Source organism: Diabrotica virgifera, chromosome 1 (genome assembly GCF_917563875.1).
Source record: "Diabrotica virgifera virgifera chromosome 1, PGI_DIABVI_V3a".
In the NCBI taxonomy this organism is placed as follows: domain Eukaryota; kingdom Metazoa; phylum Arthropoda; class Insecta; order Coleoptera; family Chrysomelidae; genus Diabrotica; species Diabrotica virgifera.
In genome coordinates this window covers 171,927,653-171,947,044 of record NC_065443.1, presented here as the reverse complement: position 1 = coordinate 171,947,044, position 19,392 = coordinate 171,927,653, and the positions used below count along the sequence as shown (strand labels likewise).

Sequence of the window (19,392 nt, the reverse complement as noted above, 5' to 3'; positions counted from 1 at the left end):
AGTATGTTATATCACATTCCGTTAAAAGAACTTCCACAGCTAGCAAAAATGTATGAATAAACAAATTGTTTGAAAGGACAAAAAAAAAATAATAAGTAAAGGAATTGGATTTATGGTGTTTTTTTTATAGCACATTTAAATAAACAAATGCTGATGGCATGCAAATGAAAGTGTAATACTTTTGGTCTTGGTTCAAAACTTTATAGATTCTAATGCATAAAGTATTAAAATTTAAAAAATAAATACTTAAACCTTTGTTTTATTGTATTACCTGTTTATATTGTTAATACCATTTATGTTATATATCTGTTGTATTAAACTCCTACTTTTGAATCCAGCATTTTAACAAATTCTAAACTTTTCCACAATGTCTCGTCTCAAGAATGATATTTGTGCATTCAAATTAATTTACATTGCATCTTAAATACCTTAGATTGCATATCAACCAAAGGATAACATGGAACAAACACCTCCAAATGAAATGCAGGCAGTTGGATCTCAAGTTCAGACAAATGTACTGGCTCCTTGGTAGGATATCCAAATTGTCATTAAATAACAAATTACTACTATACAAAGCCATGTTGAAATCAATTAGGATGTATGGTATCCATCTCTGGGATTGTGCTAAATTAACACACATCACAACCATACAGCGATCTCAATCAAAAGTCCTTAGATCAATTACTGGCGCACCCTGGTATGTCAGTAATCTCACAATGATCTGAATATTCCCTTCGTAATAGATGAAATACAGCGTAAAGTGACCAACCATGAAAGTTGAACAAGAAACCAAGACAACGAACTGATCAAACATATCTACCAATGGACGAATACACAGAAGACTCAAGCGAACGTGGCTACAAGATTTAATAAAACAGTGAAATAAACCTATAAGACGAAGCATCATTGGATGCTCCTCCTTCCTTGCTTAAAATTTCATTCAAACTTACTTAAAACTTTTAAGAAATTGATTGTAAATAAAAGTTCATAAGGAGAAAAAAATATATACAAATGTTATTTTAATTCCGATATACCTACCTTTAAAGGCATTACAAAAGACAGCAAACATACCATTGTAGGTTTAGAATTAGAGGAAATTGAAAATATTTTAAGTTAAAAATGAATTTTGTACAAAATATACGATTTGGATAACTACTTATCCTTTCAGTTAAATACAACTTATTTTTACCTATTTCTTCTTAGAGAGGATATTTTTGTTATATGTGCAATCAGATGAAATTGACAATGCTTGCAGACTTGCAACATTTTATCAGTAGGGGTTTATTGAGAGTTAGAAATGAAAATCAGTTTACAATTCAAAACGTTAAACTAACTTAATTTTAAAGTAAAATTTTTGATAGTAAACTGTTAAGCACAAGAAAGTGACGTTAAAAAAATTAAATGTACAAAATGTATTAGAATTATTTAAAAAAAGGGTAGTTCTTAAACAATGGTATTAGTTAAATCAACTTGTTTCTCTTGTTTTCACCACTTTCTCCTAGAGAGGATATACTTTTCTATAGAATAAGTATTTAACATTTTTTTAATTATTTTTTAGAAGTTTCAGTTATGGTGTTTATGTGTGGTTTATGTAAATATAAAAATTATTATATTTTAAATAAAAATGGTTTTTGTTGTTTTTAACATATAATAGCCTGTCATCTCTTCGTCTTTTTAGCTGTCATCTGTCATTTCTTCTTCTTTTTTGGGCTGTCATCTGTCATTTTTTCTTCTTTTTTGGCTGTCAAGTGTCATTTTGTGAGCAAATAATTTAGTAGAATATTGGTAGATTTTATCCTCCATCTAGTAGAATTTACTAGATTTTATACATAAATCTAGTAGAAAACGACGTTCGGTCGTTGGCAACCTTGCATATTGAAAGCGACTTGTTTTTGGTCGAAATTTGATTTAGAATCAGGGCCCAGGTGTCCTGTCAACTTCAGATCTATTTTTTTTTTTGTCCTATGTGGTCCTTGTCCTTCTTCTTGTTTTTCTGTAGATAGAGGGGGAAAAGTGTTACAACATTTAAGGTTAACTTAAGACTTTTCTCGTTTGGGGCATAGAGGTATATATTGACATAGAGAGAGTGTCATTCGGAGCGAAGTGACGACACCATCTTTTTTCTTTGGATTAGTGCTACTTCACTCTTACACATAGTAAAGCTGCGACAGTATGATAAACGTCATTTTTAAGTTAGGAGAAGTACGAAGTTAGCTGATGTCTTTCCTGTTATTTTTATTTAGTCACTGTTTACATTGACATTTATTTTTTATTTGTAAATGTTTTTAGACTTGCTTGCTTGTTTTTAGACGAATATTCTGTTTGGTTTTGTTTTTTATTGTTAATTGTGCAGCGAAATTGTGATAGTAAATTAAATATAAAGTTGTTTATAGCCTACAGAACTGAATTATCCCATAGTAATTATCAGTTTGTGTCAATTTGTTTGTGTGTAAAAAAGAAAAAACACTTTTCCTTGTGTTTGACCGACTTGTAGCAAGGGCTTTCTTGAGAAGCCTGTAAATTGCGGGAATAGGACAGACAGGGATAAAATCCTCACTTTTTACTGTTCCCAAGGCTATACATTTCCCCGATGCAATACATTTAAATGAATTTTATCCAAACAAAGGCAGGAACATTGGATAAAAGCAATAAAGAGAACAGACCACAAATTAAAATATGACAGTATGCAGTACAGTAAACATTTAATAAGTGGTAAGTTTAAAGTAATTCAACTAAGTAATAAGTTCTTAAAATGTCTACAATAATAATATATATGTACTTACCAATTCGGTTCTAGTTTAGAACAAGGGTTATGTAAAGAAAATCATGCTTGACCATGTAAGATATAGTGTATTACAATATGGTTAAATGCAAAGCTTAATAATGCCTTAATGCATATAGCCTGCCTAAACTGTCCTTAAATCTTCTTCTTCTAATGACACTACAACCATTTGTAAATCTTTGCCTGCTTAACAGCATTCTTCTATTCTGCCCTGTCGGCTACTTTCCTGCACCACTGCCTGATATTCATGGTTTTAAGATCCTTCTCTACATCGTCTATCCATCTGTTACAGGGCCTTCCTCTTGTTATATTTCCTTGGGGCTTCCATCTCTGACATCACAGCTCGATTATCTGATATTTTTTCTAAGCGACCAAGAAAGTTTAGTCTTTGAGACTTTACAAATCTAACAATATCTGCGCTCTGCATTAGTTCATTCAGCTTGTGGTTCATTTTAATTCTCCATGAACCATCTCTACAATGTGTTGGTCCAAATATGTTCCTTAGTATTTTACGCTCAAATATTCTCAGTTGATTTTCATTAGTGGTTGAGATGGTCCACATTTCACATCCATATGTGACCACTGGTGTAATTACTGTTGTAGATTCTAAGCTTATACTCACGATTCAGTAACAGTAACCACAGTAAAGGACAGAATAGTAATGTAAGTGACATAGGAATGTCGGTCACACTGTTCAGCTTGTGGCCACGTCCGCTTAGCGGTGCTAGTAGTCATGACATGACGCATGACATAAGACATGACTTCGTTGCGCATGACACGACATTTGCTGTCGGGTTGGCGGGCGCGGGCACAATTTCTTAATTTCTTTTCTATTGTAATATTGTACGCATGTTCGCATGTACTACGCCATTACAAATTGAATTTTGTTTGATTTTGTCTTTGTTTTGTTTTTTTAAAAATTGAGCTAAGACAGAGTTTTACCATTACATATTGAAATGGAACAACATACAAAAAGACTTAGAAAATGTAGCGTTCCTGGTTGTAATGACGCCACAAGCAATCGATTACGTTTTCCAAATCCCAATAATAAATTTATTTATTTATTCACGGGCAAGCCCTATTCCGATATAAATTTTACAGTGTTCTAAATTATATAACATAATTATACAATTATATAACATTAATGTTAACCAATTATATAACATAAACTATCATAATATAACATATAACCAAGTGGTTTGAGAAAAAATAACTCGTATGAGTAATACAGTTACAAAAAAGAAAAAAAAAAGAATAAGATAACATTAGGTCAGTACAATTACAAACAAAAGATATCACCTAAATCAATTCGGAAATGTTGTAAGGTATAACGGTTTTAAGTTATCTAATACATACAGGTCATGTAACACTAATCACAATACAAAAGCTCTGGCCGAAAATATTAAAAAGTTAAAAAGTTAGGGAAGAAATTAGGTTTTTAAAGCGGGAAACTGATATATTAAAAATTTCGAGGTTATTTAATGAGTTAGCTAATCGAAGAGTTCTAGGAATAAATGTGTTGTAGGAATAATTGAATCTATGAAAAGAGACATAAAAGGTTTGCACCTGCCTAGTCGAACGACTGGGGACAAATAGAGATATTTTGGAGAGAAGTTCAGGGCAGTTACACAGCCCGTTGATAATTTTAAATAAAATAATTAAGTCTCTTTGTTTTCTGCGTACCTCAAGAGGAGGTAAGTTCAGTATGCGCTCTAATACAGAATAGTCATAGTATACATGCAACTTACTGGCAGTATATCTCAGAAAATTGTGTTGGACAGCCTCGATCTTCAGTTTATGAGTAAAGTAATAGGGGGACCAAATTGTGGAACAGTAATCGAAATGAGATCTAACCAGGGAGAAATAAAGAGATTTAATAGCTGAGATGTTTGTAAAGTCTCTAGTGGTTCTTTTTATAAAGCCAAGCATCTTCATAGACTTCTGTATTGTACTGTAAATGTGTGATTTATAGCTAAGGGCGGAGTCAAGGATCACACCTAGATCCCTAGTTTCAGAGGCAGAATGTAAGGTCAGATTATTTATACCATATTCGAAGATGATTGGATGATGAGTTCGGTGGAAACGAAGAATATGGCATTTGGATGCATTCAAACACATACCATTTTGCATACACCAGTTAGATAGGCGATCAATATCACCTTGTAGACTAAGTGAATCAGCCTCAGATGTGATTATTTTAAAACATTTTAAATCATCAGCGAATAACAAAGTTTCACTTACTTGGAAACAGGGTATTAGATCATTGATAAATATATTAAACAACAGAGGTCCCAAGTGTGATCCCTGTGGTACACCTGAGTTAACAGAGATGGTATGAGAATAGTGATGATTAACCCTGACAATTTGCGATCTTTGCGTAAGATAGATAATGATAAGGATATGTTTTTGGAATGGTTGAAAATTATCAAGAGGAATCGATTAAGTAAGTATACACCACTTCGAGTTTACAAGAATTTTCGTATTTGTTCTAGGCATTTTAAAGAAGAAGATAGGGTACCAGACGTGAAATCTGGAAGGAGAGGAATTATCAGAGGGGCCATCCCGCGCTTATTTTTACCGCCAAAAGGTAAGAAATGTACCTCGTAGCACATAATATTTTGTATTCTTTTCTGTTTAAATTAATCGTAACCTTATCACATGAATATTATTATAATAAAATCATCAAAACTGTTATTAAACTAACTTTTAGTATTTGTATTCCTAAAATTTTATTTTTAATACAAGTACATATTACGAAGATAATTGTAATATTCCATTATTAGACATTTTGTGGTGCTTTCTCCTCAATATATTATTTGGGTTCACTTCTGATTATAATATATAATATGCAATCCTGTTACTCGGTGAAGGAGCATCCATGAAGCTTCTCCATTCCCCTCTATTTCTGACCATTGTTGCTATCTCTCCCAAGGTTTTCTTCATACTTCTGTAGTCTTCTTCGATGGTACTCATCCATGTTTTAGTTGGGCGTCCTCTGCTTCTTCGTCCTACTATACTGATTATAATAATGGTCAGGATATTTATTTGTTACTTCAATAGATTTATTTATTAGTCATGTTTTGTAATTATTGTATTTAAATTTCAGATTATCAGGATGAAGAAGATTATTTAGCTTATGCCAGGCCTTCTACTACCCAGCTAGACGTATCTAATATGGAGCAAGACAGAAATGCCAGGCCTTCTACTTCCCAGCAAGACATAATGGAAACAGATATTGAGGAAACTCCAGCTAAAAGGAGGTTTATTGACCATGGTAATATATAAAATATGCCTTATCTAAATTCTTAATTGTAATAATATTTTATTTATCTAGATTATGCCAAGTCTTCTACTTCCCAGCAAGACCTATCTGATAATATGGAGCAAGACAGAAATGCCAGGCCTTCTACTTCCCAGCAAGTCATAATGGAAACAGATATTGAGGAAACTCCAGCTAAAAGGAGGTTTATTGACATTGAGCATGGTAATATATAAAAATATATTAAAGATCATCTCATCTTTAAATTAAGATGTATTGGTTTTCCTGAATGGTTTCTTTCATGGTTGAGTAGTTATCTTGATGAAAGAGTTCAGTTTGTTTTTATAAAGGGTTCACTTTCTATTCCTATCTTGGTCAGTTCAGGGGTCCCACAAGGCTCACATGTGGGTCCTCTTCTCTTTAACTTGTTTATTAATGATATTTCTGAGGTAATAAAAGTTTGTCAGTTTTTGCTATTTGCTGATGACCTTAAGCTATATTTCAAAGTTTCAAATCTGTCTGATTGTCTAAGGATCCAGGAAGACTTGACTTCTCTATACAATTGGTCTCTTTCCAATTGTCTCCAGTTAAATAAAGATAAGTGTTTTGTTATATCCTTTAGCAAATCTAAAAATAATGTTGTGTTTGACTATCACATTAATACAAGCGTTCTATCAAGAGTGACTGAAATAAAAGATTTAGGGGTGTTATTTGACAGTTCCTTGTCATTTATCCCACACATTAACAATTTGTCAAATAAAGCATACCGTAATCTAGGTTTTATCACAAGAAACTCTCGAGATCTTTCTGTACCTACATATAGAATTTTATATCTTACTTTCGTCCGTAGCATCCTGTCTTATGCTTCTATAGTATGGTCACCATACTATTTTAACCATATTTACACCCTTGAAAAAATTCAAAATAAGTTTCTCCGGATTTGTGCTTATAGATTAAATTTAAAGAACATGTCTTCGGTGGAATTAAGGTCAAGGCTAAATATCAGTTCCTTAGAAGACTATAGAACTAAATGTGATTTAATTTTTCTCTATAAACTACTTGATCATACCACTGACTGTTCTGATTTATTAAGTCTTATCAACTTTAGATGTAGCACTAGAATTCTTAGAGATATGCCCGTATTTTCTATAAAACACTATCACACCAACTATGGCAAATTCTCTCCAATTAACAGGATTCAGACACTGGGAAATGACTTTAGTCAATCTTATGATCTGGTGGATACAAGATTTGTAAGATTTAAGCACTGCCTGACTGAGTATGTAAGGAATCGAAGATAAGTGACCTTTGAATTGGAGTCTTCATTTCATTTGATTTTAATTGTCAGAGATTTTCATTTTAATAATATTTTCAGGAAGTTAATTTACTTAAATTATAATCATTTGTTTAACAATATTTATTAATTATTTAATACTTAGTTTAGTATTTGTGTTATGGTTAGGATACCTTATTTTTGTTATTTGTAAAAATGGGGACATCCCGTAATAAATAAATAAATAAATAAATATGCCTTAACTAAATTCTTAATTGTAATAATATTCTTATTTATCTAGATTATGCCAAGTCTTCTACTTCCCAGCAAGACTTACCTAAAAATATGGAGCAAGACAGAAATGCCAGGCCTTCTACTTCCCAGCAAGACTTATCTGACAATGTGGAGCAAGACAGAAATACTGGTGGTAAGTAACTAATTATTCTAATAGTAAATACAGTAAAAGCTTCGTTAACCAAAACATCGTTTAACCGAAACGGTTGGCAGTTTCAATAATTTTGTCAACAAAAAGTAAATTTTTATTCCAAAATGGAAACAATTCGATGTTAATTTGTCAACATTGCTTTTATACAACTAAAGAAAGGAATTAAATAATATACAACGCATTGCGAAATCACCTCATACCATTTTTTAATACCAACTTTGATCAAGAATACTATGTAGTTTAATTATTAATTAGTATTAATTATTTCGATTAATAGAGGTTTTACTGTACTAATATATTGATTAACCCTTAAACGCCCAGTGCTGGATAAAAAGTCCACTTAATGTACATTCCCTTGTAACACATTTATTAGGTGTTCCAAAAATTTTTCAAAAATTATTTATTGTTAAAAAGTCTGCCATTTAGAATAGAATAGAATAGAATAATTTTTATTTGCATAAAATTTTTACATATTTGAGCAAATAACGTCAATTAAAGGTAAAAGTAAAAAGAAAGGAGATTGTATAAATCTAAAGTACATAGAACAATTCATCATCATCATCATGGTGCTACACAGCCCTTAGAGGGCCTCGACCTTCTCAAGCGTTCTATGCCATTCTGTTCTGCCCCTTGCCTGCATTTTCCAGTTGCCGACTCCGATCTTCTCGGCATCTTGTGTTACCCCATCCATCCACCTCAACTTTGGTCTACCCCATCTTTTCATTCCCACGGGTTGAGCTGTTAGAATCCTTTTTATCATGTTTGATTCAGGGGCTCGGGCTACATGTCCTGCCCACTGCAGGCGATTTCGCTTAGTGATAATATCTTTTCCACCAAATGTTTGCTTGTAGATATTCTGCAGTTCAAAGTTATATCTACGCCTCCATATTCCATTTTCACAAACCGCTCCGAATATCTTGCGTAGTACCTTTCTTTCAAAAATTGATAGAGCGGATTCATCTGTTTTAGTTAGCGTCCATGCCTCTGAACCATATGTGAAAACAGGGACTATCAATGTTCTATACAGCCTTATAACGAGTTTTTTGAGACAGACGTTTGTTAGATAAGTACTTTGATAGACCATGATAACACCTGTTTGCAATTATTATTCGCCTTTTTATTTCCTCAGATGTGTCATTATTGGGGTTAACCGATGTCCCTAGATATATGAACTCTTTGACCACTTCGAAGTTTTGGTCATTGATGATTAGATCTGCATCAACATTTCCAGCTCTTGTGTTTGTGTTGGTCGCCATGAATTGACTTATGTTCCTTCTCAAATATGCCCGCAACATTAATAAAAAAATTAAAATATTTAAAAATTTCGAAAAACATTGATTTTTTTCTGTTTTCTTTGCTTATAACTTTAAAACGATTCGTTTTGGAATAAAGTCGTACAGAAATAAAATAAAGATAATTGAATTTTTTTAGGAGATACGACTGGTAAAAAATGTCTTAAGGTATTACCTTTTCTGCAATATAGCAATAAATACAAAATAGGGGGGCAAAATAAGTCTGTTGTTATTCAATATTTTTTAACCACTTTGGTGGCACTTAGAACCTTAGTAATTCGCTTAGGAAATTCTTTGTAATATACTTAAATCGTGTCCCAAATTTCATTAAAATCGATTTAATAAATTTTGCATAATAAATTTGCAATCTAAATATTTTTAAAAAAGTTCAATTTTTTTAAAATCTTTCTGAACAAAAAGTAGACCATTTAGAAGTTGGCTATTTTTAAACGCTTTTATTTAGTTCAATAGTTTGCGTCAAATCTTTAGACGTTAATTTGACTGCGTTCTCTCCAATGCAAATGAATGAAAATTTACAGACATATACATTCGCGGGAACAATACACGAATAGTCGATAAAAACAATTTTTTTTTATGTTTATTAATTGTTTAAATAAAAAAAAAGATTTTAATGGAAAATGCTTAAATTCTCTTGTTTTTTACAATGTAAAAATTTGAAACTTTTACGGATTGTAGCTAATGATATGAAGTATACATAATTTCACTTTTTGCGAACATTGCTTACGTTATGCTTCATAAATAAACAATAAAGTTTCAAATTTTTTGCTGATTCCGACTATTTTTCATGTTAGTATATCATATGTTTTATGCATATTTTAATAAACATGACGATATATTTTAATGTTTGAAAAGTGTAAGACTAAAAAGTAAAAAATAAAAAAATATGAAAAAATAATTTTTAAGAAACGCTTTTCTTTAGTTACGAGTGACTAAAATTAAAAATATAAAAAAAGTCAACTAAAAAGCAAAAAATAAAAAAGAATTTAAAAAATCTAACACATTTGTCAAAGAAAAGCGTGGCGCGTCTTCATCGAATAAACGGTTTTTACCCCACGCTTTTCTTTGACGAATGTGTTAGATTTTTTCAATTTTTTTTTTTATTTTTTGCTTTTTAGTTGACTTTTTAAAATATTTTTAATTTTAGTCACTCGTAACTAAAGAAAAGTGTTTCTTAAAAATTATTTTTTCATATTTTTTTATTTTTTACTTTTTTTTACATATAAAGAGGTGCTCTACCTATCTAATACACTTTACATAATGAAAATCGGATTATTTAAGGGGCCTCAGCAATGTTTTAAATTTATAAACAATTTTTTGGCTTATAAACAAATAGTTTTGTTTAATAATAAAAAAATTAATTTTTAGCAATGCAAATAATTAAAACCGGTATAATTTGACATAAACTTTCAAATGCTGTCAGCAGAATTGCCATTTTATTTTTTAATCAAACTTTATTCGCATTCAAAAATTGCAATTTTATTGATTTTTTGAAAGTTCCACCGCGTTTATCTCGAAAACTATGCATACTACGAAAAAACTTGTAAGCACATTTTTTACTTAGAATTACCCAAGAAATACAAAAAAATATTTTATTTTGCGAAAAATCGATGTTATGTAATTCCTCAAGTTCTTCGTTTATAACAATCTTATCGACATCCGGATCAACTGTTACTCAAAAAATTCGTGTTATACGGGTCAAAATACATAAAAAAACTTGGGTAAGCCCATCTAAATCAAGGGGCCCGTAGCACCCCCTCCTGGCCACAGCACTAATTTGTTTATAAGCCAAAAAATTGTTTATAACTTTAAAACATTGCTGAGGCTGCTTAAATAATCCGATTTCAATTCTGTAAAGTGCATTAGATAGGTGGAGTACTTCTTTATATGTAAAAAAATTAACAAATCTTTGGTTCTAGTTTTTGTTGTGCAAGATTTTAATTTTTTAAAAAATGTTTACATTGCAAAATTATTATGCAAAATCTAGTAAGTCAATTTTAATGAAATTTGGTGTACGGTTTAGCACATTACAAAAATTTTCTAAGCGAATTAGGAAGGTTCCAAGTGTAACCTAAGTGATGGAAAATCATTGAATAAGGACAGGCTTGTTTTGCCCCCTTATTTTATATTTATTGCTATTTTTGAAGCAAGGGTGATAAACTAAGACATTTTTAACCAATTGCATCTGATAGAAAATTTAATTATCTTTGTTTTATTTCTATACGACTTTGTTCTAAAATGAATAGTTTTATAAGCAAAAAAATGAAAAAAAAAACGAAATTTTTTGAAATTTTTAAATATTTTATTTTTTTTATTAATGTTCCGCGCATATTTGAGAAGGAGCATAATTCAATTATTATTAACGAAGTTATCACCTAACTTCATCCGCAAAAATCTGAATGCCACCTCTCACATCCACCTAAAAACAGATCCTTACTGGTCTAAACTGCTGTGTCTACTAAGCATAAGTTTCTTAAGTTTAATCCATTTGTAACAACTCTCAATATTACAGTACAGCCTGTCAGTAACGGCCACTAAAAATGAAAAAACTATTGGCTGATATAGCAAGGTGGCCGGTATTGCCAGTTTTTGTAGTTTACATATAACTATTTGGGGAATTTTTAAACTGGTCGTTAGTACAGGTGGCCGGTAACATAGGTTTTACTGTAGCTATTTTTGAGGTGGACATTTTTTACCCACCCTTACGCATACATGGAACCTACGTAAGGTTGGGCGTTTAGGGTTAATCATGTTTTGTATGTTTGCAAAATGTTTTGCAAAAATGTTTTAAATAGTTTAAAAATGTTTTTAATTGTAATATTATTTCATTGTTATAGGCAAAGAGCAAGGCAGAAAGGCAAGGAGAAACATTTTAAACAGTATACAAATTTCAATGAAGCAGTACTTAACACCAAAGAAAAGGAAACTGTATACAAAAATTGTTGCATCAAGTAATAGAATTCATAAGTTGGCATATAGATTATCAAGTTACCAAGAAAAATTACAGGCTGCTAAACGTTTATCAGAAACAGTACCATTTAGAAAATTGGCTGAGAAGGTTAATCCATTAACATATACATTTATTTTGTCTCAAATTCGTACCCAACAACAAAAACTGAAGGGAAGAAAATTTACCATAGATGAGAAGGTCCTGGCTCTAACACTATTTAAAGGAAGTGGAAAAGGGTACAAACTGCTGTCAAAAATTTTTTCCTTGCCATCTAAAAGAACGTTGACAAATTTATTGAATAAGATTAAATTAAATCCTGGAATTAATGAGATCATGTTTAAGATGTTACAAAAGAGTGTCCACAAAATGACGCCAAGGGACCGGCACTGTGTATTAATGTTTGATGAAATGTTTTTGTCAACACGTCTACAATACAACCAAAAAGAAGATAAGATAGAGGGGTTAGAAGATTATGGCACTGAAAGATGCCCAAATTTTGCCAACTATATAAATGTGTTTATGATTAAAGGTATTTACAGACAATGGAAACAGCCAATCTGCTACACATTTAGTGATGAAGCTACAAAAAGTAGAAAATTAAAAAACTTGATAATCGACGTAATTAAACAACTGCAAAATATTGGATTAACTGTTGTAGCCACAGTATGCGACCAAGGAGGACCAAATGCAGCAGCAGTCAACTTATTAACTCAGGAATCCCGGACCGAATATTTAAGAATAGGACAAGACTATCAATATTTTGGATTTCTTGTTAATGGCAAAGAAATTGTTCCTCTCTATGATACCCCACACCTATTTAAAGGCTTGAGGAACAACTTATTAAACAAGGATCTACATTTCGAGCTTCATGGAAAGAAGGGTGTTGCTAAATGGGACCATATAGAGCAATTTTACCAGCTGGATGCATCGGAGCCCTTAAGAATTTGCCCAAAATTAACAGACGAACATGTGTTGAGGAACAAAATCAAAAAGATGAAAGTGAAGAACTGCACGCAAGTCTTCAGTCACCAAGTTGGAAGTTTAATGGTGAAACTTGTAGAGTGGAAAGCTGAAGTGAATCTGTGTAGTGAAGTGGCAGATACAGGTCGTTTAATTTTATTTTTAGATAAACTTTTTGATTCCTTGAACTCCAATCAGAAAACTGCTCCTGTAAGCAAACCTTTGAAAGGTGGTGTTACCTTAACATCAAACCATGATCAATTTTGGAAACAATCTTTAACTCTTTTAAACAAAATGAAATTCTTTGATAGAAAGAAACAGAAATTTGTTTCTGTACCCTCATTAAAAAATTTGAATTTTACCATTCGTGGATTTTTATATTTAAAGCAAAAATTATTAAAAACTAATAATAATTACTTACTGTTAAGAGCATTTCAGCAAGATACTTTAGAAAATTTTTTCGGGTTAATTAGAAGTTATAGAGCTACAGATAATTCAGTAAGTGTGTCAGATGCTATAACCACCTTCAAAGCTTTGGTTATAAATAATTTTATGTCTTTCCATTCACCTGAAAGCAATTGTGAAAAAGATGTTAGTGAGGGAGCACTAGACACCTTACGTTTTTTTTAACAGGTGAGGTATTACCAGGTTGTACACCTTTGGCACCTGAACTTAATTATTCACTTCCTCCGTCAGTTTCAAATGTTAAAAGACCTAAGGTGGGAAGGTGTACTGTAACTTATGTTGCAGGATATGTAGCAAAAAAAGTATTGAAGAAGGTTTCATGTGAGCAATGTAAATACAATATGTTATTTAGGGACAAGAAAGGAGATACAGAATTTATTGAAGCCAGGCAATATAATATGTCAAATTTAACAGTGCCTGGGAATTTGTTGACTCATAAAGTATCTGAGGCCCTTGCAAAATTGTTTTACCTAATTCCAAGGGTCTGTCATTTGCAACCTTTACACTCTATATTGTGTAAAGAACTTAATAAACTTTTAAAATTTTCAGACTTCAATTGTAAAATACATTCAAATGTTGGTTCAAATCTATGTAAATTTATTGTTAGACTTTCTGTATATATGTGGTGTAAAAATGTAAATACAATTCTAAATGGCAAAGACCAGAAATTTATTAATTTTATAAAAAGTAAGTCAGAATATACTAATGTAGATCCTATAAAATTGGTTGCTTATAGAAAATACGAAAAAAGGAGAAAACAAATTTCTAAGTACCGATCATAAATCTGGACCTCGGAGGTAACCTACGCTATGTCCACATGGCGTTGTTTTGAATAGGTTCATTTAATGAATATATTTATTTTATTAGTTGGAATATACAAATTGGTTATATAATATCATTAAAATATGGTCACATTGTCTTTTCAACAAAAATTATGGGATAATCAGATTTTTATGACATTCAAAGTGCTCTACTTCAAAGTTGCTTGAAATGACAGAGTGTAGTTTACCTGCAGGGTCCAGAAATATAGATTTATTAGTTCCAATGTAAAACTAGACAAAATTGTATGTTATTGTTCTCTTCAATGAATTTTGAGAAGCTCCTCCATTAAAACTTTATGCTTATCATATTTGATACATTTTTACAAAAAGTCGTCTGCTTTTTTTTGTAGACAATTTCTATTTACAGTCTAATATTTCCATTTTGTTTTTAGCAAATAAAATTGTGTTTTTCATTTACAGAACTCATATGAATCTCGAATCATTATTTTTATTGTTTTACATATCTAACGTGCTATGTACTATTTTAAATTTTATAATAAATTATTATCAAAATAGAAAGTAAAATAGTTAATTACTACAGTTATGAATCGTATTTCATCACCATTTTTATATTTAGTTGTATAGTTATTTCAGCAATGGTAATAAAAACTTTGAAGAGCCATAGTGAAAAATTGTCATTTTTGACTTATTCTTTTAATACATAGCATGATAGATATTTTCTACTTTCCCAACCATTTTGTTTCTCACAATTGCTTCCATCCTTTACTATCTTGACCCACTCTGACCACTGTTCTGACCACTGACACCATTCTGACCCACTGTTTGCCTGCCACTGCTCTTATGTCATCTACCCATCTCTTGAGTCTTCCCATGTTTATTTCGTCCTCCTTGGTCTCCATTCTACAATTATCTGTACCCACCAGCTTTCATCATAATTTCATAATTGACTGTGTGACCAGCCCAACATCATTTCATTTTTTACATTTGTTCCATGATATCCTTGATGCAGTTTCCAATTTGTATGTACAAACTGGTAGTACGCATGTGCTATGTATGTTTATAGAAATGGAGGTGATTTTCAAGATATATGCTAGTTTACCAAAAGCGGCCCATGCCAGTTGTGTTATTTTAATTTAAGCATCTGGATTTGGTTTTCCCAGTTTGGTGACATGGCCCTTGTATACATAATGTTCAACATTTTCTGTGGTATGATTTTGTATTGTTATGTTCGTCTGATTCTGGCTCATTATTTTTGTTTTATTGTAGTTCATTTTTAAACTTACAGCTCTCGCAACTACATTTAATTGTTTTAACATTTCAGTTAGTTCTTGAATATGTTCTAATAAAACTATGTTTTCAAATGTTCTAACTATGATCCGTTGATGTTTATGCATTTGTTCCATTATAATTTCTTAAAAATATTTTCTGGAGTAAGGGGAATAGTTTGGGAGAAATGGTGCCTCCTTATCTCACTCTCTGTTGTAAATAGTTACATAGTTCACTTTTATTATGCATTATATATTTTACTTTTCTCTTTATTAGTTAAGTTGATGATTTTATACACATGATGACATTATAATATAGATGACTAATTTTAAAACATAATTTTAAGAATCGGATTAAAAGGGCTTGACAGGTGTAGGTACTTTTTTGTTTATTTTAATAATTCATTTGTGTCACATATAATTGTTAATATTTTGTTTAATGTGTAATTAAGACTTAAATTTTACTCTAGTTTATAAGAAATAATAGAGATTGATTTTATAATGTACGTTAGCATATTTTTTTGTATATTTTGTATTATAATTTTAAGAATCGGATTAAAAGAGCTTGACAGGTGTAGGTACTTGTTTGCTTATTTTAATAGTTCATTTGTGTCACATATAATTGTTAATATTTTGTTTAATGTGTAATTAAGACTTAAATTTTACTCTAGTTTATAAGAAATAATAGAGATTGATTTTATAATGTATGTTAGCATATTTTTTTGTAGATTTTGTATTATAATTTTAAGAATCGGATTAAAAGAGCTTGACATGTGTAGATATTTCTTTGTGTATTTTAATAATTCATTTGTGTCACATATAATTGTTTATATTTTGTTTAATGTGTAATTAAGACTTTAATATTACTCTAGTTTATAAGACATTATAGAGATTGATTTTATACTGTAATTTATACTTGTAATGGAGGTAATCCCTTATATAACTAAATAAATCAATAATAAAGCTCATAACATTAGCTCTTTCAGTCATTATGTTTGTTTTAAGAACATCAACTTTTAAGCCCCAACAATAGCTCATTTTTTACATTGAATCACCATAATTGTCTCAACGAACATCGTCTCTGTACATTGTAATAGGCATAATAATGTTTATGGACAAAATTTGTTGTTTATAAATATTTAAAAACATATATTTCAATCTCAAAGATTTAAATTATTATCTTTGCAAACAAAAACTCTTGACTGAAGGGGTTAACGCACACATACACACACACATTTGGGTGATTTGCGCCTAGTCACCGAACTGGGCTAAGCCTAGAGCGTGGACTCGGCGCCCGGGCAAGTAACAAATCGATGATACGTCAGTTAAGACGTAGCTGGACTAAAGTGCCTCACACGGTTCAGCATTATTAGGTAAATATTTCATATGAGGGTTTTTATGCTGAAACTCTCATATAGCAATCATTTTGATGAAAGTAGCCTTCCATAGCGCATCAGCGTGCTATGGGAGGGGTGGAGGAAAGCCTGGAGAGCATTGGAGCTCGAAGGAGTGTTTCCTGATTTACTTGGACCAATCCTTCTCACCCCAATGAATTGTATGCTTAAATGGGTATGCAAGTCTCTGCAGGTGGGTTTACTTTGTTGTTGTTGTTTATAAATATTTAAAAACATATATTTCAATCTCAAAGATTTAAATTATTATCTTTGCAAACAAAAACTCATGACTGAAGGGGTTAACGCACACATACACACACACACACACACACACACACACACACACACACACACACACACACACACACACACACACACACACACACACACACACACACACACACACACACACACACACACACACACACACACACACACACACACACACACACACACACACACACACACACACACACACACACACACACACACACACACACACACACACACACACACACACACACACACACACACACACACACACACACACACACACACACACACACACACACACACACACACACACACACACACACACACACACACACACACACACACACACACACACACACACACACACACACACACACACACACACACACACACACACACACACACACACACACACACACACACACACACACACACACACACACACACACACACACACACACACACACACACACACACACACACACACACACACACACACACACACACACACACACACACACACACACACACACACACACACACACACACACACACACACACACACACACACACACACACACACACACACACACACACACACACACACACACACACACACACACACACACACACACACACACACACACACACACACACACACCACACACACACACACACACACACACATTTGGGTGATTTGCGCCTAGTCACCGAACTGGGCTAAGCCTAGAGCGTGGACTCGGCGCCCGGGCAAGTAACAAATCGATGATATGTCAGTTAAGACGTAGCTGGACTAAAGTGCCTCACACGGTTCAGCATTATTAGGTAAATATTTCATATGAGGGTTTTTTATGCTGAAACTCTCATATAGCAATCATTTTGATGAAAGTAGCCTTCCATAGCGCATCAGCGTGCTATGGGAGGGGTGGAGGAAAGCCTAGAGAGCATTGGAGCTCGAAGGAGTGCTTCCTGATTTACTTGGACCAATCCTTCTCACCCCAATGAATTGTATGCTTAAATGGGCATGCAAGTCTCTGCAGGTGGGTTTACTTTGTTGTTGTTTATAAATATTTAAAAACATATATTTCAATCTCAAAGATTTAAATTATTATCTTTGCAAACAAAAACTCATGACTGAAGGGGTTAACGCGCGCGCGCGCGCCCACACACACACACCACACACACACACACACACACACACACACACACACACACACACACACACACACACACACACACACACACACACACACACACACACACACACACACACACACACACACACACACACACACACACACACACATTTGGGTGATTTGCGCCTAGTCACCGAACTGGGCTAAGCCTAGAGCGTGGACTTGGGCAAGTAACAAATCGATGATACGTCAGTTAAGACGTAGCTGGATTAAGTGCCTCACACGGTTCAGCATTATTAGGTAAATATTTCATATGAGGGTTTTTTATGCCGAAACTCTCATACAGCAATCATTTTGATGAAAGTAGCATTCCATAGCGCATCAGCGTGCTATGGGAGGGGTGGAGGAAAGCCTGGAGAGCATTGGAGCTCGAAGGAGTGGTTCCTGGTTTACTTGGACCAATCCTTCTCACCCCAATGAATTGTATGCTTGAATGGGCCTGCAAGTCTCTACAGGTGGGTTTACTTTTTTTGCTTGTTTGCTCGTGAGTAATTCCATTTATCATTTTGTAAGCCAGGGTGAATAGATTCCTAAGCTCAGAATGGGGCCCATTTCCGTGGAGTGTAACGTGGATCCCTGCACAAGGATATAGGTGAAGACCAGAATGGTAGCAATCACTTATAAAATACATACATCTATATTATACTTCTGTAATTCCATACAAATTTTGATTGCTCAAATAATTTTATAAAGTAATTTACAGAAATAAATAGATTTTTAAGACTATCTGTTTTTATTTTTTTTTTGTTTTGAAAAGGACAAAAATGTTTTAAAACTTATCTTGCACCAAAACGTATGAGTCTCTTTCTGATACATTTATAATATAATACATAAATGTAAATGGAAAATAATTATAGTCGTAAAATAACAAATTAAAACTTATTCTATGCCAAAAATATATTTTCTCTGACCAAAAATATAGTACATATACACTTATGCAACATAATAATGCATAAGTGTATAATGTATATTCTTGGTCACAGAATATATATATTTTTTGGCATAGAATAAGTTTTTATTTGTTATTTTACGACTATA

At 32.4% G+C, this 19,392-nt stretch overlaps 1 protein-coding gene across 3 annotated transcripts; it reads left to right on the top strand.

Annotated features, from left to right (window-relative positions):
- The first annotated feature begins 4,420 nt into the window (after window positions 1–4,420).
- LOC126878870 (uncharacterized) lies at window positions 4,421–19,080 on the top strand. Of its 3 annotated transcripts, none has more exons than XM_050641766.1 (6): window positions 4,433–5,369; window positions 5,889–6,056; window positions 6,117–6,266; window positions 7,616–7,741; window positions 11,907–16,864; window positions 18,595–19,080. In XM_050641766.1, the coding sequence occupies exons 1-5, from the start codon at window positions 5,117–5,119 to the stop codon at window positions 13,607–13,609; spliced, it is 2,400 nt and encodes a 799-aa protein (XP_050497723.1). In that variant the 5' UTR covers window positions 4,433–5,116; the 3' UTR covers window positions 13,610–16,864; window positions 18,595–19,080. The 3 variants fall into 3 exon arrangements, with proteins under 3 accessions (XP_050497724.1, XP_050497723.1, XP_050497722.1); XM_050641765.1 differs by having other exon boundaries at window positions 17,984–19,080; XM_050641767.1 differs by lacking the exons at window positions 6,117–6,266; window positions 18,595–19,080 and having other exon boundaries at window positions 4,421–5,369; window positions 11,907–16,269.
- The last annotated feature ends 312 nt before the right edge of the window (window positions 19,081–19,392 follow it).